At 62.5% G+C, this 24,272-nt stretch overlaps 1 protein-coding gene and 1 long non-coding RNA gene across 3 annotated transcripts; one reads left to right on the plus strand and one right to left on the minus strand.

Annotated features, from left to right (window-relative positions):
- Positions 1–3,754: 3,754 nt before the first annotated feature.
- On the minus strand, positions 3,755–8,371 carry LOC136019829 (uncharacterized). The gene is made up of 2 exons (XR_010615076.1): positions 6,986–8,371; positions 3,755–5,811 (listed from the first exon to the last, which is right to left on the minus strand). It is a non-coding gene; the product is annotated as an uncharacterized LOC136019829 (long non-coding RNA).
- Positions 8,372–13,896: 5,525 nt separating this feature from the next.
- IL17B (interleukin 17B) lies at positions 13,897–23,866 on the plus strand. Of its 2 annotated transcripts, none has more exons than XM_065690634.1 (3): positions 13,897–14,039; positions 22,634–22,920; positions 23,131–23,866. In XM_065690634.1, the coding sequence occupies exons 2-3, from the start codon at positions 22,661–22,663 to the stop codon at positions 23,387–23,389; spliced, it is 519 nt and encodes a 172-aa protein (XP_065546706.1). In that variant the 5' UTR covers positions 13,897–14,039; positions 22,634–22,660; the 3' UTR covers positions 23,390–23,866. The 2 variants fall into 2 exon arrangements, with proteins under 2 accessions (XP_065546706.1, XP_065546705.1); XM_065690633.1 differs by lacking the exon at positions 13,897–14,039 and adding an exon at positions 21,711–21,751.
- Positions 23,867–24,272: the final 406 nt, after the last annotated feature.

The following is a 24,272-nucleotide window of genomic DNA, read 5'->3' on the forward strand; positions in this document are numbered from 1 at the left end:
GTGCTGAAGCGTGGTGGTGCAGTGCTGTGGGGGCCTTGGTGCCGAGCGGGCTGGGCACTCATGGCTGGCACCAGGGTCTGGTCACGCCATGTCAGGCTGTGGAGCTCAGGGAAGGGCAGTGGGATGCCTGGATCTGTGTGCCAGTGAGAGCCGACAGGGCGCAGGGCTGTGGGTACCAGTGGCTGTCCCAGGGCTGCCACACCAGCACCCACCAACCCCTGTTAAACCCACCCTGTCTCTCTCCAGTCCCTGGCAGTGGTGGCATCACCCGCCCCGCGGGGCCCTGCCTGAGGCCAGCGCAGGACACAGGGATTAGCTTTAAGCCGATCGCTGCTGCCTGGTAAGTATATACTTGTCCATGCTTCCCATGGTGGGTCAGGGAATCCATTTGGTTTTGCCACCACAGATCAGGGCTCATCACGCAGATGGTCTCTACAAGTGATGGTGACAAGCCCCTGCCCTGCTGCAGCTCAGTGGCCTGGTGGGACATGCACAGAACCCTCCTGCCACCTCCACCCTGGGCACCCGCGGGGACGAGTGTCCCTGTGCTGGGGACCCCCAGTATCAGCTTTAGAGGGCTGTGGCACCACATGCGGCTCTGGGAGGAGACGGAGAGGAGGCAGAGAGCGCAGGCAGGCAGCCCCTGCAGGCAGAGGAGGATTTATGGCTGCTGAGTTTCTGCACAGACAATAACTGCAGGACTCTGGGATGGGGGAAGCTGCCCAAAAAAGGGAGTGTGGCCGCTCAGCCTCCCCTCCTGGGTGCTTTCCAGAGAGCAGGCACCGGGGGGGGGCTTGTCCTGCTGGGAGCAAGGAAGGAATGAGCATGTCTGCTCAGCACGGCTGCTGCCAGCTCCCTCCTCCATGCGGGCAAGGGCTGTGCCAGCGGTGCTGCGGCTGACTCAGGACAGCTCCCTTCCCGCATGGCAGCCCTGGCCCGGCACCCAGCGGCGCGGCTCAGGCCTGGGCCATGGCAGCGCTGGGCTGTGCTGAGCTGTGCCAGCGCCATCGCACAGTGGGGACACTGAGGCAGGGAGTGTGCAGCGCCTGTGGCTGCTGCCGGGGCACCATGGCACCGCTTTGTCCTTGGCACAGAGTGGCATGGCCCCAGCACTGCCCCGTGCCAGCTCTGCTCACCCCAGCACTGCCATAGCCCTGGACAAGCCTCATGGAGCGATGAGGCTTTGCCCCCATCCCATGTGGCCTGGCCTTCCTCCCCTGGCCAGTCTTCCAATGCCTAACAGGGCCAACAAGAAGTCTGGAGAGGGACTTTCTATGGGAGCATGTAGCAATAGGACAAGGGGGAATGGCTTTAAACCAGAACAGTGCAGACTGAGGTGGTATCTTAAGAAGCTGTGGCACAGGGTGCCCAGAGAAGCTGCGGCTGCCCCATCCCTGGCAGTGCTCAAGGCCAGGTTGGACAGAGGGGCTTGGAGCAAGCTGCTCCAGTGGAAGGGGTCCCTGCCCGTGGCAGGGGTTGGAGCTGGGTGAGCTTTAAGGTCCCTTCCAACACAGATCAGGCTGGGATGCTGTGACCCTGTGGTGGGTAGCAAAGCCCTGGCTGTGTTGTTCTTGAGGTAAGGGACAGGCAGGAGATGTGTGCCTCGGCTTCCCTATCAAGTAGATGGCTCAGTGCTCCAGGCTTTATGCACAGAGCTGCTGGTAACCCTTATGAATGGGGTTGGGGGATGCACCCAGCGAGTCCCAAGGTGGACATTTGCCTAGTGCAGGGTGTCTGCTCATCCCCTGCTGCTGATGGTGCTGGTGCTGCCGCCAGGAAGGTCCTGGTTGGGAGCTGGTAGTGAGAGATGGGGACAGTGGTGCCTCCCCAGGCTGGGGCAGGTCAGGAATTCCTCAATTAAAGGGCATTTTTGGGCCAGAAATCACCAATATTGTCCAAACCTAAATGTCTCAGGGACAGGGTCATCCCTGATAGATTTCCCAGCTGAGAAAAGGGAGGAAGAGAAAGAAGGAAACAATCAGAGCTCTCTGAGCTGGCATTTCCTGAGCCGAGTGCCGTGTTGTTTTAATTTGGGTGTGTGCGAGGCAGACATGACTTTCCGTCCTGCACCGGCATGTCGTGTAACCCCCTAACAACCGGCGTCAGCTTGGAAAAGGTTGAGATGGAGCAGTTGGAGCCACGGCAACCCAGCAGCGCTGTCACGGGGGGAGGCTGGGTTTGGGGTTTGCCTTGGCATTTCCAGAGAGGTTTTGTGATTTCTACTTATGCGGGATGGGAAGGGTTTTCCCCATCATTGTCCATTCCCGGCTGGGTTTGGGGTGGTCCCTCAGGGTTGGATCTGTCCCTGTCCCATCGCAGACACCCCAAACCCCACCAGGAGCCTTGGGAACCAAATGGCAAGAGCCCAGTGCCCCTTCCGTGTCCCCAGACAGGCACGCATGGGTTTGCCCATCTCTCCTTTGGCAGCCATAAGGAGGGGATAGGAGCACGCATGGGAGGGTGGTGCCAGGCACCGGGAGTGCAGGCAATGGGGTGATGGGGCCCTGCGTCAGCAGCGAGCCCCAGCCTGGTGTGCTGCTGGCTGCACCCTGCTGAGTCAGCAGTATGGGTGGGGAGGCAGTTGGCCCTGGGACATGTCAGTTACCCCTGAGGCATTTCAGTTAGTCCTAAGGCATTCTGGTTACCCTGGGGCATTTCTGGTTAGCGCTGGGGTGTTTCAGTTAGCCCTGGGGCGTTATGGCATGAGCTGGGAATGGGCTGGGTGGGATCAGGGCTGTGTGATGTGCGGGATGTGCCGTGGCAGCAGCATGGTGGCTGTGCTGGCATTGCACGGCTGTCCCCAGGGGCCTGTCCTTGCTGTGGGTGTCTGTTTGGCTGCATTTGGGGGTGGGAGTAGCTGGGGGATTAGGAACACTCGTCTGTTCCGGCTGGGAGACACGGACCAGCGCTGCCAGCCCTGTACCCTGTGCTGCCCCTCACCCTGCACTTGTTCTTAGAGCCGGGGGGGGTCATCCATTGCTCAGCTGTGAACGCAACCAGACCGGGGGCAAGCGGCGTCCCTGTGGCACCCACCTGGACAGGCTTCGGATCGCTGGCATCCAAGGAGGCAGGGCACGAACTGGAGCGGGGGCACGTGGTAAAGGAGGGGACAGCGGCTGCCCCTCGGTGACTGCGTGCTCCCGCTCCAGGGCCGGCAGCGCTCCGGGAGGGCAGGACCGGGCAGGACAGGCAGGGCGGGCAGCGCTCGCTGCCTGCTCAGACCTACTCAGCACCGCCACCTGCCGTCCGCCCTGCCCGGACACGCTGCCTGCTCTGCTGCCTGCTCTTGCCTGTTCCTGCCTGCACCTGCTGCCTGCACCTGCTGCCTGCTGCCCCTGCCATCTCCTGCCTCCATCCATGTGCAGGCAGGAGCAGGCCGGTGGTGCCTCTCCGCACCCCCCCCTGTCCCGCAGCTCCCGGGCTGGGGTCGGCTCAGCTGGGCAGGCCGGGGCCCCGGTGCCGGCAGGGCTGTGATTCATGCGGGGTGGACCTGAGCGCCCGGAGCCTGCAGGCAGAGATCCCAGCTCCCGGCCCAGCCCGCAGCAGGGGCAGTGCATCAGCGCCAGTGGCAGGAGCACGGCGGGGCTGGGAGCTGTGCGACGTGGAAGGGAGGACAGGGCAGGAGGAGAGAGCAGCCCCCGGGTTGCTCCACAGGTGGCTCCGGGCTCTCCTTTCTGCCCCTGACTGTGCTGGCATCAGACCATGGGCTCCCACTCTGCTCCCAGCCCCAAAGGAACAGTCAGGACAGAGTCAGTCTGGAGCTCAGACCTTTATTGACCCCAGGGCAGCGAGGTGCGGGATGGAAGCAATGTGCACCGGTCGTCTGCACACCAGCCCCATCCTCTTGCAGTGAGGATGTCCACAGGGACATCCATCACTGTCCAGTGTGGGACAGCTGGGGCTGCCTGTGCTGGGTTGCCCACCTCCCCATGGTTGAGGTAGCCATGCCCCCCCTCCCACTTGCAGCCCCCCAGGTGGCCCCATACCTTGGTGGATGTCTCTTCCGCAGGCTGTGGCTCCCCATGGGATGGGCCCTCTGCAGCCGCCGAGCCGCGGCCCCAAGAACAGTATTTCCAGGAATCCCCAACGTAGCACCCAAGGGATTCCTGGGAAAACTGGACCCTGAGGGCACGGCGACCTGGGCTCTGGTCCAGCCCCGTGTGTCCTCACTGCTGGCTGATGGGGGGTGCTGCTGCCACATCCCTGCTGTGCCCCTGACACACGAGGCTCCCACATTCCTCTGCAATCTCTCCCACTGGTGCCCAGTGCCAGGCCAGCGTCCTGAGCAGACACGGGGGTCAGCTCTCCTCACATCCTGTGGGGTCTCAGGGTGCGCAGTTCCTCCCTTCCCGAGCTACAGTGCTTCATCTCAGACTCCCAATTGACCAGAGATGCAGCACTGCACCTTGGGCTGGGAGACATGGAGGAGCCCGTGGTCATCCTCGCTGCGGCTGGCGTGTGTCCATGGCTCATCCCATAGGAAAGCTGTGTGTCTGCCTGGCTGGCTGCAGGCACAGAGATTCCCCCCCTCCAGAGCCGTGTGTCTGCATCCCCCATGCCCAGCCCCAACACCTTGGCAGGACAGACCTGGGCTTGGTAGCATTGTGTGTGTGTGTGTCCCACCTCCCCGAGAGTTAGTGAGGAGCTGGGCAAGAGGGTGATGGTGACGGAAGTGCCCCCAGGGCTGCCACTCAGCAGGGTCAGGGCACCCCGGGACAGTGTGGGGCCATGGGTATCACACAGCGCATACCCCCCTGCCCCTTCCCTGCCCCAGGGGATGAGGAGCAAGTGAAAGCTCCTGCTGTCCCTCCAGCCCTTGTCCCTGTCCCAGTCCCCATCAGGGCAGAGCCTGCAGCTGGCAGGCACCTCTGCTTCCCATCCACATCCATTCCTAATGTGGCAGGGCTGGGACCAGCCCTTCCCATCCGCAGGGATGAGGGGCTGTGGGATGAATGCGCCGTGGACCTTCACTCCCAGGTCTGAAGAGGCTTCAGCCCATCCGGACCCAAGGGTGAGGATCCGGGGGGAAGCAGGAGGAGAGGGAGGATGGAGGGAGCAGCCGAATCCAAAAATGCCTTTTGCAGGCAAACATTAACATCCTGAGCAGAGCCGGAACGTGATAAACAGAGCATCTATCAGAGCGGGGCCCGCGCTCCAGCAGCCTGACGAGAAGCAGATGCTGCATCTCCACTGAGCCTCTGCATCCGGCATCGGCCCCCGGCCGGGTGCACCCAGCTGCGAACTGGGGCAGAAGGCACCCCGTGCAATGGGCCGGGCTGCCCACTTGCTGCCCCTTGCTCTTGGTAGGAAAGAGTGGGGAGAAGACCCCCACAGTGCCTCAAGTTGGCTGCATCCATCTGTTGGGAATGAGGCCTGGGAGCAGCCTTGGCCAGCGTGGGGTTATCTCCATACCAGCCATGGCCAGGCCAGCCCTGAGCTTGCGCCAAGGGTGGAAACGGCCACAGGGACACAGCACCAGGGGAGGTGCTGCAGGGACCCTCCTGCTACCACATGCAACTGCAGGGCTTCTGCCCCACTGCTGGCCCTGCCAGGCAGCGCCCCAGCCCCACACACACCCCAAGGAAGGGACCATCCTGCTGTCAGCAAGGAGCGATGTGCTGGGAGGCAGCCCCTCTTTGTGCGGTGGGGCAGTGGGGACAGGGGCAGGATCCTCCACAGCCTGTGCCCATGCTGGCAGCTGCTGTCTTGCTGGCTCTGCCCGTCCCTCGCCGCTGGCCATGCTCCTGGGGCTGAGCAGTCATCACGTGCCTTCAGCAGCTCCCATGTCCCCAGGGACACCCATGGCTGAGCCTGTAAGACAGAGGGTGGCAATCAGCGTGGTGGGGCAGAGGGAGTGTGGGCTGCTGTGGAGCTCTTGGATCCCTTCTTGGGCAGCTGCTATGGGGCCCAGCACCCCATGGGACTGAGGATGGCAACGCCAACGGTTCTGTGCACACAAGAAACCCCACCACAGTCACTTACAGGCCTCCCTTTGGTTGCTCAAAGCCATGTGTGTGTGGGACACATTCCCCTCTCCTGGTGGTAGCTGCAGGTCACCCTGCAGGAGCTCTGCAGTGGGCCCTGGGGATGGCCCCTGTCCTCCCTCTGTCAGCGTCCTGGCCTTGGTGGGAAAGGACAGGACGGAGCCTTCTCTGCCCCCACAGCCCTGAGCTCCATCCCCAGGGAGGTGGTGGTGGGGAAGAAACACCAGGAAGGGCTGCAGGAATGCGCTGGGCTGAGCATCCCGCCGGGATGGAGGGAAAACATCTGCAGGGCTCACCCACGGCTGCCACAGCGGAGATCTTGGGGTGAAAGAGGCACCCCATCCTCCCTCTGATGTCCCCAGCGCATGTCCCCAGGATGGGATAGAAAAGCCAGTGCTTCAGGGCCTGCCCTTGCCCCCATCTCCACTCTTGGATTTGTCCTGGTTTCCCAAGGAAAGGAGGCTGCCACCACCGTGCCACACAGCCACCACGCTCTGCTCCCCAGCACTCATGTTGCTGCTGGAGGACCTCTGTGTCAGGGGACACCAGTGTGTCCCAAGCTGTGTCTGCCAGCACAGCTACAGCCCGGGGTTGCTTGTCCCTTCGCTCGCATCATGCAAACACTCCCCATAGCTCCAGAAGAAGACACCAGGATAACAAATGGCTGGACTCGAGGTCCTGCCAATGCTGTGGGGACCACCAGACAGCACCGCATCTCCCACCGAACACCACCACATCTCTCACCAAACACCACCGCATCTCCCACCAAACACCACCACATCTCCCACCAAACACCACCGCATCTCCCACCGAACACCACCGCATCTCCCACCAAACACCACCGCATCTCCCACCAAACACCACCACATCTCCCACCAAACACCACCGCACCTCCCGGCCGAGGCTGCCGGGGCACAGCGTGCGTGCCCAGGACAGTGCCCGGCTCCTTCCTTGCTCCCAGCAGCACCGCTGGTGCTGCCTTGCCCCTGCCCGCTGCTCACCTCCAGCCTCCTGCTCTGCTGAGCGCTCCCCCGGTGGGTGCTCGGTGGCCATGAGCTGCCTGCCCGGCGGCGCGGGGCTGAGTCAGAGCTCGGCCCTCCCCGCGGTTACAACACAGCGCCCTTTCCCCTCTCCAGGCAGCCCGGAGCTGCAGGAAATGTCCCTTTAACAGCAGTTGGGATTTGTTTCCTCCTCCAAATTCCCCAGCCCCATGAGGCCAGCTGGGAGGCCAGGCCCTTGCTTTTGAGGGAAGCCTGAACCCTTCGGCTCTGCCCTGCTCCCTGAAGGAGGGAGGAAGGCACTGGGTGATGCTCAGCCCCACGTGTGCACCCTTTCTGCTCCTCCTGGTCCCCCAAAAGCCTGATCTCCACCAGCACCTGGGGCTCCATCATTGCCCCAGACGAGCTTTGACCCAGCTTGGCCATCTGCTACCCAAGCAACCCTGATGCCACCTCCCGCTAGCTGCAGGACTCATTGCTGGGTGACACCAGCAAGGTGAATCCTGCCCCAGGACCCCTCCACCAGGTGCCTCCTCCTGGGTGATGGAGGGGAACATGCTCCTACTGGAAGCACTCACTTCGCTGTATAGAAACCTAAGGGACTGACCCCAGGGCAGCTTCTGCTGCCTGTTGGATGTCCCTCACAGGCAGCAGTCACACAGGGATGCTGCTCAGTGTCCTTTGGCAGCACACGCTGGTGGCAGGACGGTTCCAATGCCCCTTCCCAGTGGGGCCTTCCAGCTCTCCCAGCATCTCCATCCCGGTCCCCATGGACTATAGCAGCCTCCACAGAGGAGAGGTACCTCCTGTCTCCCTTCCTCCCTCCCTCCCTCACCAGCACTGGTATTAAATCAAAGGTTTTATGAGAAAGTGGAGGGGCCAAGGGAGATCCTAATCTGGTGGCAGGCTGATTAACCCCGGGTTCAGGCTGAGGTCCTGATGCTGGGCTATAAATAGCTCTGCCTTCCCTTTCCCATCCTCCCACCGGCCGCGGCGTTCCAACCCTTTTATGGTCAAAAAGGCAGATTTGGAGACCGGGCGGCCCCCATCTCCCATGCTGGGGATGAGCCAAGGGGGCCCCGGGGGATGGTGCTCCTTGATGGGCTGTGCTGGGATAAATTATAGTGCCAAGAACAAAGGAGCAGGTTTGGGGGGCTTGGGGCAGGGATGGGTGAGGAGGGGAGAGGGCATCTGCTTTGTGCTCATTCCTCCCTGGGGCAGGCGACCTCTCTCCTGGTGTGGAGTGAGGGAGAAATCACCTAATTTGGTGCCTATGAGGAGAGCTGGGCTTGAGATACAGGGTGGGGATGGCAGGAGGGAGCCCAGGGACAGACGAGGCTTCTGACACCTCCAGGCTGCAAACCAAGGTGACATCAGCGCGGGGCAGGGGACCAGTGATGCCCATCCTGTGCTACCACGCAGAGCCCAATGGTTCCTGCAAAGCCGCTGGTGCCATGAGGCTGAAACCCTCCTGCAGCACTACAGCCTGGTCTGGGGGAGAGAAAGAGCCTCCGGAGGAGCAGGGGGAGCAGGAAGCAGCATGGCTAAGGAAGGGCCAAGGCACGCAGCAGTGCGGTCATCGCCTTTCCCACGGCCGCAGCCCTTCCCCGCTGCCCCCAGCCCACCAACAGCCATGTCCCCATCCTTAGATGGTTTCCCCCGCTCCATGGGGCAGCGCAGCCCTGGGCCCCCTCCGCAGCCCACCACTGGAAGGTGTTTTGAGCCCAAGGCCGATGCCTGGTGTCCCGGTGCCGGCCCCGGGGCATGCGGAGCGTGGGAGCGGTCCGGCACCAGCCCTCCCGCTCTGTTTACACGTCACATTCCCGGTCCAGAGGAAGTGGTGCAGGGGTGAAGTCCCAGCGGGATCAGGCCATCACGTCACCGGCCGCCAGCCCTCGCTGGTGGGAACCCAGAGCGCTGCGCAGAGAGCTCCCCATGGACGCTGTTCCCAAGCGGTGCGGGGAGGCTGCTCCAGCATCTTCCCTGCTCCCTGGGCTCTGCTCCTCACCCAGACCCTGCGTGGCTTCCAGCCGGAGCTGGTGGAGGAGCTGGTGGAGGGGATGCTCCTTGGGATGCGCCTTGGCATAGTGGCATGCAGGAGCTCATGAGGCCAACAAAGAGTCTGGAGCTGGAGCACGCAGGGAGCAGCGAGGCTCCCTTTCCTCTAGCAGAGGCTGGAGCTCATTAGGCTGCCAGTGCTCTTGGCTGCTTATCCAGCCCTTATCATCTTATCTCTGCTCCATGAGGGAGAGGGGGACTTGGGAGTGGGGGGTGTGTGCGGTGCACAGCATCATCTGGACATGAGAGGACCCCAGTTAGTAATTCACATCCCCTGCAGGCCCCAGCGTTCCCAGCCCTGCCTGCTGCTCACCCAGCTGAGCAGTAAAAGACACTAAAAGAAAAAGCCCTAAATGGGCTGAGCTCCCAGCAAGCAGGAGATGAGATGCAGAAAAGGATGGAGCACAAAGGGTACTGATACCCGGCTGGTGGGAGCAGTGCAGCTCCTCTGCTCAGGTGTGATGGGGTTTGAGAGGGATGGAGGCGGCAATAATGAAAATGGAATTTAAAATACGAGGTTGGAAGGGGAGGGGATCAAAGGAAGAACAGACCCACAAGGAGGGATCCCAGGTAAGAAAGGCCAGGCTGGAAGCGAGAGACGTGGCCCTGTGAACCAGCAACCAGCGAGTCAGTCCCATAGCGAGCACCAGGCTGACCTGCTGGCCACCATGGAGCGTCTGCACCACACACAGCATGGCGAGTGCCACAGCCCCATCCCAGGCCCTGCCCGCTGCTGTCTCTTGTCTAAGGGAAGCTGCTCATCCACCCCCAGCCCTGTGTTGCCACCATGACAGGGATGTCCCCACAGGTCAGATGTGCTCTCTCACAGTGGTCTTGGGGCACAGACCTGGCTGCCTGCATGCTGCCGGCCATCACCCACAGACCCTGCTGCCCTGGGTGGGCAGCACCCAGCATTGGCAGCACATCCCACCTGTAGCAGCTGGGGAAGAGGCATAACAGCACTGCCGGGTCCCCATCCCAACACAGCCTCAGCTGGGGCCAAGATCATGAGGCTCACAGGGGGCAGATTGCCCGGAGTGGGATGGTGCCCACCAGCACGCTGCATCCCAGCACCATAACCATCTCCTGTGGCTCTGGCACTGCGTGGCACCATGCTTCCCAGCGGGACAGGGAACACGTCGGTGCTCAGCACCTCCTACTTCAATATCTGAAACCAAACAGAGCCTGGGCAGGCCGGCTGCATGTGTGTCTGTTCTCCTGCCTCGCTGACAGCCGCATACAGCACACACCTGATGCAAGCACTGGACTGGCTCCAGGAGCTTGCCAGCCCTCCAGAGCCTCCTCCCCATCCCCACAGGCAGTGTGACCGTCCCCACTTTGTCCGCCAGCACAAAGCAGCTCTGCCCCTCACCTCAGCCCAGTGCTGCCTCACAGCCACCACAGCCCAGGCGCTGGAGCTCAGCCCCACTGCACCAGAGCTGCGATGGGCTCCTGTGCACTGCCCTGCGGAGGCCCTGGTGCTGCTGCTTCTCCCTGCCCCAGGACGGTGCTGGCACAGCAGCTCCACGCGCAGCTCTGCAGCTGCACAGGCTGCATGTACAGCAGGGATTTGGCTGCTGGAAGGGTCCCTGCCTGTCCCTGGGGCAGCCCAGAGCACCCGCTTGTCCCTTTCACTGCCCAGGCTGGCACTGCTGGGGTGTGGGACAGAGAGGTCTGGTTTCCCCCCACCACCCCCAGGGAACCCTGGCTCTGCAGGGGTTTGGGGTCCAGCAATACTGCATGCCCCCCCAGCACCACCGGTCTGCAGCCACAGGATGTGTGTTGGGCTTCATCCCCCGGCTGGAGCCTCCCCCAGGGCAGGATCTGCTCGCTCGTGTCTGTGCTCCCGGCCAAGGTCAAAGGATGGTGAAACGTCCCCAGAGCTCAGATTTCCAGCCTCTTGCCTCATTGCTTGCTGCTCACGGCGGCTCGCTCCTGCTGCTTCTGCCCCGCACAGGTTAAGGCACTGGGGCCATCCTGGGGACCCCAGCCCAGCGCTCAGCCCCTGCACTGCCTGTGCTCCTGCCTGCACCACGCCACTGCCCATCACCGGCACCAAAGCATGGCAGTGACTGCTGAGCGCAGTGCCCAGCATCCTGCCCGCTGCTGCTCCTGCCCCACTGCTGGGAGGCAAAGCAGTGCCATGGGCTGAAGTATGGCTCATTGTGGCCATGGTCACCAAGGAGCTGCGGCAGGCTGCACACTGGGCCCTGGCTCAACCCAGCTCAGCCCTAGGAGAGGAGCAGCGGTATGCCAGGGATGAGCAAAGGCAGGTTTCACTGGGGGTACAGAAGAACAAGCCTTGGAAAAGCCTGATCAGGAAAAATGCTGGTTCTTGGGTAGAAAAGGAGACTGAGAAAAGGGAAAGAAAAGCAAGGAAAAAAAGCCCTTAATCATCTCCAGACTGCCTCTTGACAAGCGTGGAGGGAAATGCCACTCCATCCAGCAGCCACCCAGAGCTGCAGCCTGTCTAGACAGAGCCGTCCCCGAATTCCTGCTGATAACTGCTTGGGAAATCTTTGGCGGAGGCGTCTGCCTGTGTTTGTTGGAAATAAACTCCTCTCCTGTTGGCAGGCAATGGGGAGGCAATGCCATTGCCCTTCAACACAGCACCCTGGCCAGTGCGCAGAGGCCGGAGAGCTGGGGCAGCATAGCCAGGATAAGCTCCATGCTGGGGACGCTGCCTCTAGGACGGAGATGTCGGCCATGTCACACTGGTGGTTCTCCATCCCCACATGTACCATCCCAGCGCTGAGATGCTGCAACTCCTTAGGAGCAGCCAGCGACAGTGGGAATCCCTTGAAACACAGCGGGATGGGGACAGACTGGGACCGTGGTGGCCACAGCTGCCCTGAGAGCTTACGGTGCCTGGTTACTGTCACTGTCCTTTTGCAGAGGGACACGTAGCCCATACAGGAGCTTGCACCCCAAGGATGTCACTCGCCCTGGCTGGACCCACTGTGCTCATGGAGGACCCTGCTGGTGGTTGTCCCTGCGGCGGTGGGAGCTGCCTGCACAGGAGGGACATGGCAGCTTGCTGCCACATGCCCGTGGGGCACTGTGTCCTCAGGTGACTCTCTGGGAGGGGACAGCCACTGCTGGTGCCTTGGGAGCAGAGGGACAGCACGGAGCCAGCCATAACCCAGGCAGAGGCAGCACCACGTCCTGCAAGGGATGGGCAGGGAGGAGGCACAACCCAGAGGGAGCCTTTGCAATGCTTCAGCTCGAGGCTGTCTAGGAACAAGCTGTGCCTGTGCCCTGAAGCCATCGCAGCGCTGCCGTTGCCGGCTGCACGCCCTGTGCTGTCCCCACCAGCCCAGCCGCTGGCTCCCAAAGGGTGACCTCGCTCATCAGCCGCTGCAGAGCCGCCAGGGTAGGAGGACGAGGCAACCGCTCACCCAGTGAGTGATGGAGCCGGGCGATGCCAGCGGCTGGGGTCACACCAGTGTGCTGGCTATGGGCTGCAGCAAGGGGCACAGAGCGAGGCAGCGGCACCGGCTGGGCTGGCGTTGGGGTCCCAAGAGCTGTGGGCTGTGGGGTTCTCTCGGTCATTGTGGCTTCAGCACCCTGGAAGTCCCTGGTGGTGAGCTCCAGCCCCCTCTCCTCCCAGCCTGTTTCCCCCAGACCATGGCAGCATCATGGCTGGGCAGCAGAGCCGAGTGAGCGGCCCATGGTTCTGCTACATGAGGAGCCTGCCTCCCACCGGTTTCCCATTTTTCCCATCCTAGACATGAACAGAGCAGGAAGCAATTCCTCCCCCAGCCCTGGGAGGGCACTTCCCCACCTCCACAAAGCTGGGTGGGCCCCAACAAACCCCTCTCCCAGGGCGAGGACGGAGCTGTAGGGGCAGACTTTGGGGAACCTCTTAGCTCAGGGCTGCCTGGTCCCGAGGCAGCTCTGGCCATTCCTTGCCAGCTCCATGCCCAGTGGGTTTCCCTACTGGCATCCCAAGGCCCTGCTCCGCTTGCCTCCCTCAGTCATGGCATCCAAAGCACCCCTGCCCACCTCCTCGAAGCTGGCTGAGCCGAGCATCCCGTGGCTGGAGGGGTGCTGGAGGAGCCGCACTGTTCCCTGCCTGTCCTTGCACACACCCAGGGCAGGCACAAGGCAGAGCAGCAGCACTCACACTGCACCAGCATCCACACATCCTCAGCACCCCGTGCGCCCATCGCTGCCAACCCCGCGCCTTCCCGCTCCCTCCATCCACGGGCACCTACCTGCTGCGCCACACGAGGCACCGCGGGATGCGGGCACAGCCCCGCCACCTCCTCCCGGCACATTATAACCGCCACTGGGACCCCGGCGCTGCCAGCCGGGGTTTTTTAAGCAGCTGGCACGGGACCCCTCGGTGAAAAACTGCTTCCAGGCTGCTCAGAAGCTGCAAAACCTTTTTGTTTTTACCTTATATGAGCTGCAGGAGGAGGCCAGGCTGCGACGGGCACCGCTGTCAGGGGCGCCGAGGGGATCCATTGGCTGGGGTGCCGTCACGTGGACCCGCTGCCGCGACCCGCCGCCGCGCAGCCGAGTGTTGCTTTTACCCCCTAAGGAAGGGCCGCTTGACAATTTTCATATTTCTTCTAAATTTGGAGATTTCAGACAATGCTGGAGGCTTGGCTCGGGATGCCAGAGGCCCATGTGGAAGTCATTAAGGCGGAGAGGGGGAGCGAGGGAAGGAGGGCTATGGGGGGAGCAGGGGGGAGGAGAGCGGCCAGGGCTGCAGGGCTGGGAACCCAGGCCATCCCGACCGGAGAAAGTTGTTTGCAATAGCTGCCTTCCTGCGGGCATGGGGGGGGTGTTGACGCGCACCCCACCGCCGGTGGGGCGGGGGTCCGGCGGGGCGGCCTGGCCGTGGGGCCGGCGCTGGCCGGCCGGGGGAAGGAAGCGGAGATGCTCCCTGGCCCGGCTGGAGGCGGCCCGTGGTTCACATCGCTTTGAAAGGCTCCATCTGGCCCTGGAAAAAAGGCGTTTCGGAGGACACGGGGCTGCCTGTGCGTGCAGGGTGAGATCCCGAGCGCCGCTGGGGCCGGGATCCGCATGGGAGGGTGATGGTGAAGCCAAAGCTGGGTGCACGTGGCACCTTTCCCCGGGTCTTAGCACCACGGGGAGCTGGTGTGGGAGCTCCATCACTGCAGGGCTGCGTCTGCTCCAGCCCCTCCCGGCTCTGCATGGACCATGAGTCCATGTATGGCCTCCAGCCGGCACTGGGGCCCCGGTAATGAGCAGCCAGTTGGCAGCTGCGGAGGGAAACACCCGGCACCGATGTGCCTTCATCCTCCTGCGCTGGCCGTCAGCCCCCGGCATGGCAAGGAAGGCACGGCCTCTGCTCTGAGCACTGCTGTCCTGCCTGAGCCCCGGGGCTGTGCTGGGCTCTCCTGGGGCACTGGAGCCAGCAGATCGACTCCAGAGGAGGAAGCAGCCCCTGAAGGGTCCTCTGCAGCAAGCGGTGACTGAGGGAGAGCTGGGAAGCAAGGGGAGAACCAACAGCTTCTCCTCTGGGGTTTCCAAGCTGGTGTCGCTCCCTGGGGGGAGCAAAGGGCTGGTGTGGGGGGGGTCTCATGCCCAGAGAGCTCCCCTGGCTCACGGGAAGGAGCTCATCCTGAGCTGAGCACGGGCACAGCAGCGCTGCTGAGCACTCCTGGGGCCTGGGACGTGAACGCACTGCCCTGGCCTCGGTGGGGACAAAGGTGGAGTAAGAGCCTGGCAGGGCAGGATTTCCATCAGCAACACATTCTGGAGGGACCAGGAAAGGAGAGGGGTCCTACTGTCCCCAGAGCATTGAGCCTGGGAGCTGGGCACAGCCCCAAAGCCAGGACCAGGGCCCCTGTGCCATCATGCCAGGCTTTGTACAGGGATGCTGTGGAGTGCTGGTGCTCCTCCTGCTCCTCCTAGACTTATGCATCACCTCAGCACCAAAGTCTCTGCTACAGGAGCTGAATGTCCTTTCAGCCCCCCTGTATCCAGCCTGGGACATCCCCTCATGCTGAAGCTGTGGCTGACCAGCATCCCCCTCCTCATGCTAGCGCCATGTCCCAGCAAACCAGCCCCCAGTGGCTGCAGGCATCTCTGGAGGGTCAGGGCTGGAACAAGCCCTGCTGCCTGTGGGAGATGGGTGCTCAGGGTCATGCAGCTCACCTGGGGGTGGAGGACAGCTGGCAAAGCCAGCTCTGAACTGGCTGGACTGGTTTAGCTCAGCTGATGGAGAATCACCCACCACTGGAAAGGAGCATGGGGAAGTCACTCTGGGAGGTAAAGGGCTGAAGAGGAGCAGCAGCGGGTGGCCAGGCTGCTGCTGAGCACCCAGCTGTGCCAGCCAGCTCTGGGGATGGCACCTCGAGGTGTGAGCAGGGACAGTGTGGAGCACAACCAGTGTGGAGCAGAGGTACCAGCAACAGGGTCCAGCTGAGGGGCAGGGTGAGTCGTCTGGGAGGTTTCTGCCCTGGAAAGGAGCAGGGAGTTGGAGTGTGCTTTTTGCACCACCACACACACACGCACTCCCGTCTCCTCCCTGCAGCCATGAACCCTGCATCACAAAATGGGCAAATAGGGGAACCAGCGTGTGCTCAGCCCTGCTCTGCAATGGGGATGCAGGGCTGCAGGCCAGCGCGACCCAACCCGGTGCGGGGAGCACAGGACACTGGAAAGCAGCCATCAGCATGGCCATGGGGGATGCTCAGCATCTGCCAGCAGACCAGGGACTGGGGTGGCAGTGCCTGGACCTGTGACAGGATGGCCAAAGCCAGGGCAGAGGGAGATGGGGTCCTCCAAGGAGCCTGGGCCACCACTGGGGTACCTGGCCAGGAACAGGAAGGACTTTCATGGGGCTGCTGACAGCAAACCCTGACTGCTTGGTTCAACCCCTGCACACACACAGCTCCAGTGGCCCATGGCAGGACAAGCCTTGATTTTGCTACAGCCCAGGAGCAGAGAGCCTGCAGGAGGTCTGCCTGTGGTCACCGGGGCACAGGGCAAGCCAGGCTAGGCTGGACGATCAAAGGGAACCGCAGAGAGCACAGCGCGGCCCCTGTGCTGCAGATAAGCCTTGGTGCATGGCACAGAGCTAGGACAGCACGTGTGGCATGGCCCCAGGACACGCTGGGGCTCCTCCGGGGCACAGAGTCTTCCCACACCACATCTGACCCCTGTACCCCTCACTATGCGAGGCACCCCATGCCAGCATGTACTAAGCTCATCCCTATCCCCTGCCCTGTGAGCCCAGCAGCCTCCCTGGGAGCCAGCAGGGAGCCAGCATCTCCCTGCCACCCCATCCCTTCTCTCCACATGGCCACGCAGCCCCTGCTCTCGGTGGGCTGGCTTTGAGTGAGACACAACTAACTGCTGCCATGAAACAAGCCCTATAATTAGAAACCAGGTTTCCTAAATGAAGTGAAAAATGTAACGTTAGCCTCTGTTTGTTCGCTGGATGCTGCTCTCTTGTTCCATGACCCAGAGGGGTCGTGCCCTGTGGTTTCTGAGAAGCCTTAATAAGGTAATGTTTAGGAGGTTACTATCTTTACAACTCTTGTCTTGTTACAACTCCATAAGAAAAACATTTGGGGCAAAGCAGGATTCCTTGGCGCGGGTTTGTTTTCGTTGCTCCTTTGCTCAGATGCTGCCCAGCGAGCCCTCCTCACCGCCATTCACATTCGGGATCTCCACAAAAGTGCCTTTTTTTCCACCCTGCTGCTAGGTTCCAGCCCCTGGGCTGGGTGTGAGGGACCGGAGCTCCCACTGCAGGCAGTGGGCGATGCTGTGGGGCAGTGATGGAGAGGGTGCCCTGGGCAGGCTCTGAGGGCTGCTCCCACCTTCCCGCGAGCCCAGGGAGCCATAAGAGAACCCCCTCTCCCATGAGCCCTATTGACATCCAAACACACCCTATTTAGAGCCTTTTCATTTGCTGCCCCACATCAGAGGGGTGCTGGGTGCTGTTGGGTGTTTCTCAGCCCCTGAGTGTATCATTACACCCCAGAGCAGGCAGCCATGCACTCACCGTCTCCATCGCAGGGGCAGGACGGTGATGAATGGGTGAGCTGTGCTCCGAAGGTGACCTTCAGGGCTGGCCTGTGCTGCTCTGTAAATCCCTTCCCACCACAGACTGCTGAAACAGCAGCACAGGAGCAGGGATGGGGACCAGGGCAGGGGCTTTCTGCCCTGACTTCAACCACCAGATCCCACCCGGTGACCGTTCCGCACTGGGTACCCACTCGTGCGGCAGTGTCCCCATGCCCAGGGCTGTGGAGAGGAGAGGTTTGATTTGAGCACTACGCACCAGACGTCACTGTCACTGCTGAGCGTTCCATTTACCTCCGCCTTCTGCTGTGCCCTGGGAAACTGGGAGCTTGGACGCCTGCCCACAAGCAAAAGCAACCAAAGCCCTCAAAACGAGAGGCTTTCTCCTTGCAGATCCAGATGGCATTGCTGCCCTGAGCTCCCCCCAGCACCGTGGCCTTGCAGGGAGGGCAGCGGGGCTGGTTCCAGGCTGCCCAGTGTCCTGCATGGAGCTGGAGGAGCAGCCCTTCCCATGGCCAGGAGCCAGGATGCAGAGGACATCCTGGCAGGACCATGTCTCACCTTTGCAATGTATCATGAAATGCAGCCACCCCTCTGAAGTCCTCAGGGGTCAGTGACTGATCGCTGCGTTGGCTGCTTCCAGCTGCAAGGGGGACCAAAACCAACTTATTTGGAAGCCCCACATCACCTGTCCATGCTCTGCACTGGCGGGCAATGGGGCACACGATGAGGCCAGGAGCCCGAAGGGCTGGGGCAAGCACAGGGGACACAGAGGGAGCAGGGCATGAGGCCGAGTGCCCATTGGGCTTAGCAGGCTGATGGAACACGTGCCCAGGTAGTGCCTCAGTGGTCCCTGCAGCCTCTCTGCCTAGAGGACACCATGGCTCTGCCCTGTTATGTCCTATGGGGGTCAGGGACTGCCCCACATAGAGAACCCAGAGGGGTCCCACTGGGTCTGGGGTCTGTCCCTGCCATACTCCTGTCCCGGCCTCTCTGGTTGTTCCCCACTGCCACCGTAGGGTGAGCCAGGTGGGGCAGCAGGAGCAGGGATCCATCACGGCGCAGTGCCGAGCAGAGGCGGAAGCAAGCGAGCGTGTCCGTCATGGGAAGCGGGAGAACAGGCTTTTTCCATCAGGTGCTCTGTCTCCAGGAGCAGGAGGCAAAGGGAAACAAAAGGCAGGAGAGGAGCAGGGCAGGAGGAACCTGCGCGTCTGGATCATGTAACCGGCGACGTGCTGTAAACGCTGGGCTGCTGATGGATGTGCCGGCGGCAGGATGTGCCGGACCCGCACCCTCCCTCCCCACCCCCGTCATGGAGCTCTCCCGACGCCGCCGGCCCCGTGTGAGCCTCCTGGGTGCTGCTGGCCCCGCAGCACAGCCCTGCCTCCCGACCCGGAGCCTGGCTGTTATCTCACGCCCGTGATCCAAAGGGCGTGATTTACAGACAGCCCCCAGCATCACCCAGCTCCCCCCCACCCCGGGGAGACAGCCGGATTAAGGCTGTATAAATAACACTGCCCTTTGATGTACGCCCCAGGCACAGCGAGACCCCAGGCTGCCAACAGCTCATCCAGCCCCTCATGCAGCCACCATGGTCACCCCTACTGCCTTCGGCGACCCAGAGCCTCAGGGTGGCTCCATGGCCACAAGCACCCACATTGGGTGCTATCCCTTCTCTCCTATAGGAAAATCCTTCCCACCAGGGACTCTGGGGACAGCACCAGCGTCACAGGGGCACAGGAGGGGAGGGCACCCCCCCCGCTCGATGCCAGCACCAAATTCCCGGCCGCCCTCGCCAGCTGGGCCAGAATTCAGCACTTTTTGTTTTTCCCTTTTTTGAGAAGGAGGAGTTTTAATTCCCACCAAACAATGTTCCTTTTCCAGAGAGCTCAAAATAAGCCTTTTTGGCCCGGGTGTCTCTGCAGTGCTCACGCGCTGCGCGGGGCTTTGTGCAAATATGGATGTGAGTGAGCTCCGTGCTGCCGGCTCGGATGGCAGATACCTGCTGGGGGGGCCCTGATGCCAGCCCTCCTCCCCGCTGCGGTGTGGGGCTGGGTGGGGTGAGGCCAGAGCACACTTACTTTTGATGAGTGGAAGATGTTGCTCATGCAGAGGCAGGAGGTGCCACCGCGGCAGTGCCGGAGCCTCCTGCCTGCCCCGGTGTGCTCAGGTGTGCTGGGGCATCACAAGCCCTGTGCAGGATCCAGGCTCTGGAGCAGCGTGGTGCCTGGGAAGCGGCCCTGCCCTGCAGTGTGGCACCAGCACTGGAGGGACCACAGACGCCATGCCAGCGGCTCTCACCCCGGCAGGGACATTCCTGCTTGTGACAGGGGCAGAGAGCTGTTTTCTGCCAGTGTGGGAGCTGGGGTCTGATTGCCACCATTCCCTCACCTGCAGTTCTCACTGTGTGCTCTGCCACATGCTCCCTGGCCAGCATGTCCCTTCTGCCAAGCACAGCACATCCACCCTGCATCCCTCTGCACTGGGAGCTTGAGCTTGGCCGGAGACACGGCAGCAGGTTCTGGGAAATATGTGCCAGAGTTTACTCAGGGCAGGTAGAACCTATCTATCTCCATGGCCCCTCCTGTCCTGCTTGGGACACCACACGTTTGCTGCGACAGTGGGGCAATGTGGTGGGGGGAGATAGCAGGGATGAGCACTACAACAAACCCCAAACCACATCCCCCCTGTGGAAGCCATGCAGGGGTTTCCAGCCGCCCTCCCCCTTGCCTCCCCGCAGCAGGATGCCCCCAGCACACCCTGCTCCCGCCGGGGCAGCACCGCAGCTGGCCCTGGCAAACTGAGCGTGCCGGCTGTGCCATCCCAGGCGGGAGGCAGGGGCTGGCTGTGACCCAGCCGGTCTCACACACATTGCTCCTTCCCTTGTGCGAGGCGATGGGGAAAAGCCACCCCCGCCTCCCCCAGCTTATCAAATGCGGCCATGTCTGGAAAGCCCTGGTTTCCTTTTCACCAAAAAAGATCAAAACTGGGTAACTGGCTGCCGGTGCAGATGCCTCTGAGCCTCTCTCATGTGTAAACAGCATTGCCGAGCGCTGACACAACGCAGGCGGCCGCGGCACACACAGGCGCTGCAGCACCCTCCGGGTGCCCACGCTGCTCACTGCCCCTTCCCGGGGGATCATGGAACAGGGGTGCAGCAGGGGCCGGCTCAGCACCCCAGGAAGGGCTGCTGGCAGAGGGATGAGTGCTGCTGAGCCACTCAGCGCAGCAGAGGCAGGTGGCTGCAGGGCCCCTGCCATGGCCAGGTCCCCGAGGTGACAAAAGGGACACGCTGTGCTCAGTGCACAGCATCAGGCCTCATCCGGGAGCATGGCAAAGCCCCAGAAATGCTGTTCTGGGGGTGTTAGCGTGGGGCTGCCCTGTGCGTGGGAGCAGCCAGACTGTGCTCCCTGCTGCATCCCAGGGGATGGCGGGGCTGGGAGGAGAAGGACAGTATGAGCTGGGGGTGCAGGGAGTTTTAGCCTATTCACAGGGTTTTCTAGAGGCCCAGTTCATGGGCTGGGAAAAGGAGGTGGAAATTTCCCACTGCTCTACAACGCACAAGGGCCTCCAACCCCCTGGGGATCAACAGCGAGTCAGGAGTCAGAGGGAAACTCGGCATCTGGTGCTGCCACACACGCTGGCGGTGCTGGGGTGGGAGCAGGAGGGGCAGAAAACACCAAAGAGAGGTGGAGCATCCCCTCCGGGAGCAACAGTGCAAGGGGCACCTCCAAAGGAGCAGGGCAGACCCCGCTGTCCGGGACCGAGGGGAAGAGCACCGGGCATTCCGCCTCCCGTGGCCGGGATGCAGGGAGGGATGGAGGGGAAGAGGAAAGGAGGGAGGGATGCGAGGAGGAGGGATGCAGGGAGGGAAGTTGCGGAGGAGGGATGCAGACGGGAAGACGGCGGGCTGGCGGTGCGGTTGAGTGGAGGACAGCACCATCGTGTGGCACAGCCGCTGCTTGGCCACGGGGACAGGGGCAGCCCAGGGCAGGGGGCTGCAAAGCCGAGATGCTGCGGCCCCCGTCGCACGCCCAAGGCCAGCCCCGTCTGATCAGGGACAGGGCATCACAGCCTCAGCGTCCCCCACGCCAGCATCCTGCGTCCCGGTGCTCAGCACCCCACCGCTGACACCCGCCACCCTGCTGCTCTGGTTTGTCCCCACTCTTAGGGGCTGCGGACAGGCTTGAGGACAGCAGGAGGAGAAGGGCTTGGTGCCACAGACCAGGGGTGCAGGAATTGATGGGTGCTGTTGCCCCAGTGGTGGGCAGAAGGGTCTGGTGTCTCCTGGGGACAGCAGAGCTGGTGGTGGCACAGGACGCAGCCCATCCCCGCCCCGCTCACCCCTGCTCCCCCAGCCCAGCCGCCGTGTCCCTGAGCTGGTGGCACCACCGGGGTCGAGTCCAAACCCCGTCCCCAGGGCAGGGCATTGCCCAGCGACCCCTCCGGGCTGCAGCGGGGTCCCGCCGCTGTCGCAGCCGCAGATGGAAGCAGCGCCCGGGGAGGCGGCGGGTGGCCGAGTCCCAGACCACGCTGGCCCCTGCCCTGCCAGCGCTGGCACCTCGGGGACCGGACACACCTCCCGAGGAGCACAGCCGGGGGCTGGGGCTTTCCCTTTATAGCTCCCGGCCGCGCTGGTGCCAGCCTCACTGCAGGACGGCGCCCGGCAGCCCCTCCGCCGCGATGGAGCGGGCTCCAAACCTGGTAGGTGACTGCACGGCGGCGCGGGGCTTGCTCCTGCTTTGCCTTCTTTAATAGAACCGTTTGCACGCTTGTTTACGGGTGGCTACCTGGGTTTGTTTGCTTTGGAGATGCTGTGGCCTGCCAGCCCCGTCTCTCCCATGCTTGGCATGGTGAGGATGCAACAGGCTCGGAGACCAAAGAGGCAATAGTGTGACCTGACAGCATGGGAGGGGGAAAACAGCCCCGGCCGAGCGGTCCCTGCCCTGGGGCCACACACCTCAGGGCACGGCTGCAGGACGGCAGGCAGGGTGCGGAGCTGCCGGCTGCAGGGACACAAATAGCAGGGAGCAGGACTACAGAAAGCCACTTTGTTCGCCACTGGGCAGCCTGCCGGGTGTCGGCACAGGGGAGCTTGGCCCTGCGAGGCTGGAGCGAGAAGGGAAGGAAAAAGCATCTTTCTTTTCTTTCTCATCGTCCCCCGAGCATAGAGGGAGGGAGAGGAAGGTTTGGATAAAGATCCCGTTCTTGACTGTGTCACCTCTAAAACTCCTTTGCAACCTGGGATGCCCAGGTAGAGCCTGAGCTGAGGGCAGGGAAATGACCAGGCACAGCTCCAGCAGTGCGGGCAGGGAAACTTCGGGCAAAAGCCAGGGCAAGGGGCTTTGCAGCCACGTGCATCAGCTGGGCCTTGGCCTGGAGGCTCACCACAACCGTGTGCCCACCATCCCTGCAAACTGCCCTCATGTGCTCCCATGGGTCTCACCCTGCAGGCTGGTGTTGCTCTTCGGAGACTGCACATGCCCCTCCAAAGTCAAAGCGGTCATGTTATCACCCCATGACCCCTGGGAGGTGGGAAAGCTCCCCTTCAAGGGGAGCCATGAACCATCCCTCTTTCCTCCTCAGCTTCTCCTCTGCATCTTCACCTTTGCCATGGTCCTGGTTCCCGAAGCAAAGGACCAAAGCAAGGCAGCCAAGGGCAGGAGAAGGGCCCTGGCACGGCCCCCCACAGCCACCCCTGCCCTCGCCTGGGCCCCGGATGACCCCTATACCACCATGGCAGACTACGAGCGCAGCATCCAGGACATGGTGCACCAGCTGAGGAACAGCTCTGAGCCAGGTGACACCAAGTGCCAGGTTAACTTGAGGCTCTGGAGGTCCAACCGGAGGAGCCTGTCCCCCTGGGCATACAGGTGAGTTGGGGCAGGGACCTGGGGGATACGCCAGCAAGCACCATGGCAGCTACAGCTCCATCAGTACAGGGCTGCGGTGGCTGCTGGTGGTGTGGTGCAACGCAGCACCCCACATCACCCTGCAGAGGCAATGCCCTGCCCATCCCAAGCCACCCATTGCCCCCCATCTCACCGTCTCTCCAACCATGTCTCCCTTTCCCTCCCTTCCAGCATAAACCACGACGCAACACGGATCCCAGCAGACATCCCCGAGGCCCGATGCCTCTGCACTGGCTGCATCAACCCCTTCACGATGCAGGAAGACCGCACCATGGCCAGCATTCCCATCTACAGCCGGCTGCCTGTCCGCAGGCTGCTCTGCCCAGTGCCAGGAGAAGCAGGGCACAAACCCTCTGGGAAGAAGAAGTGTCACAAGAAGTACCAGATGGTCATGGAGACCATTGCTGTGGGCTGCACCTGCATGTTCTGAGATAGCAAAGCTAACCCCTGCAGCTACCTATGGGCATCTAACCAGCTTGTTCTTGCTTCCCAGCTTGCCCAGCCCTCTGGGAGAGGGTCACCTCGCTGAGCATCAGGCTGAGGGGAGACCCTGTGCGAGGTGATGGCAACTGCAAGCACTCCCTGAAATCTGCCTGCAGGCTCCATCAGCCTCAGCCCAAGCAGCCACTTTGGGGACACCCATTGCAGTGACAGCCCCTGCCAGTCACCAGCTATGCAGTCCCCCGGCCAGCCTCGCAGTCAGACACCCCCCTGAGACCCCTCCGTTCCATGGAGTTGCTCAGCAGGGTGGGCTGCTGGTCTCCCCCCCGGGCAGGATCCGGCCTCCTCCATCCCCAAAGCCCCTGTTTGCCTTCATTTGCTCCACTGGGGCAACAGCTCCAGCAGTGCCCAGTCCTCCCCTGTGCACCAACCAGTTCCTCTGTGCTGGGCCAGGGAGTGGGGCAAATGGATGGGGGTTTGGGTGGCTTCTGAGGTCCTCAATAAAGCGCATCACTGGCCCCTGTCTGAGCCGCTCCCTGCCTCGGCCCTTCATGCTGCCCCTCTGGCCCTGCCCAGTGAGGGGGTGCTGCTCTGTCTTCTCCCAGAGAGGCTCTTCTGATCCCTAAAACACAGCCTGCACAACCCTGGAAGCAGGGAGCATCCGGCAGCACCTCTCCCTGCAAGCTGGAACCTGCAAGCGCCCACTCTGCATGCCCATCCCTGGGGCATCAGGCTTGCAAGTGGGGCTAGGCTCCAGGCACACACGGCATGGAAGAGGCCACAAGATCTCCTGCCCTGGCTGGGCCGGCCCTACCACCCAGTTTATTGGAAGCAAATCCAGGCAGAAGACTAAGGTGGAAGCTGGGCAGCTC

The sequence above is a fragment of the Lathamus discolor genome, chromosome 10 (assembly GCF_037157495.1).
Source record: "Lathamus discolor isolate bLatDis1 chromosome 10, bLatDis1.hap1, whole genome shotgun sequence".
Classification (NCBI taxonomy): Eukaryota; Metazoa; Chordata; class Aves; order Psittaciformes; family Psittacidae; genus Lathamus; species Lathamus discolor.

Bases quoted from the DNA above. Each gene is read 5' to 3' on its own strand.
- IL17B (XM_065690633.1), top strand. From the start codon at position 21,731: ATGGAGCGGGCTCCAAACCTG. The intron at 21,752-22,633 runs GTAGGTGACTGC...TTTCCTCCTCAG, and splicing joins TGGAGCGGGCTCCAAACCTG to CTTCTCCTCTGCATCTTCAC. The intron at 22,921-23,130 runs GTGAGTTGGGGC...CCTCCCTTCCAG, and splicing joins CTGTCCCCCTGGGCATACAG to CATAAACCACGACGCAACAC.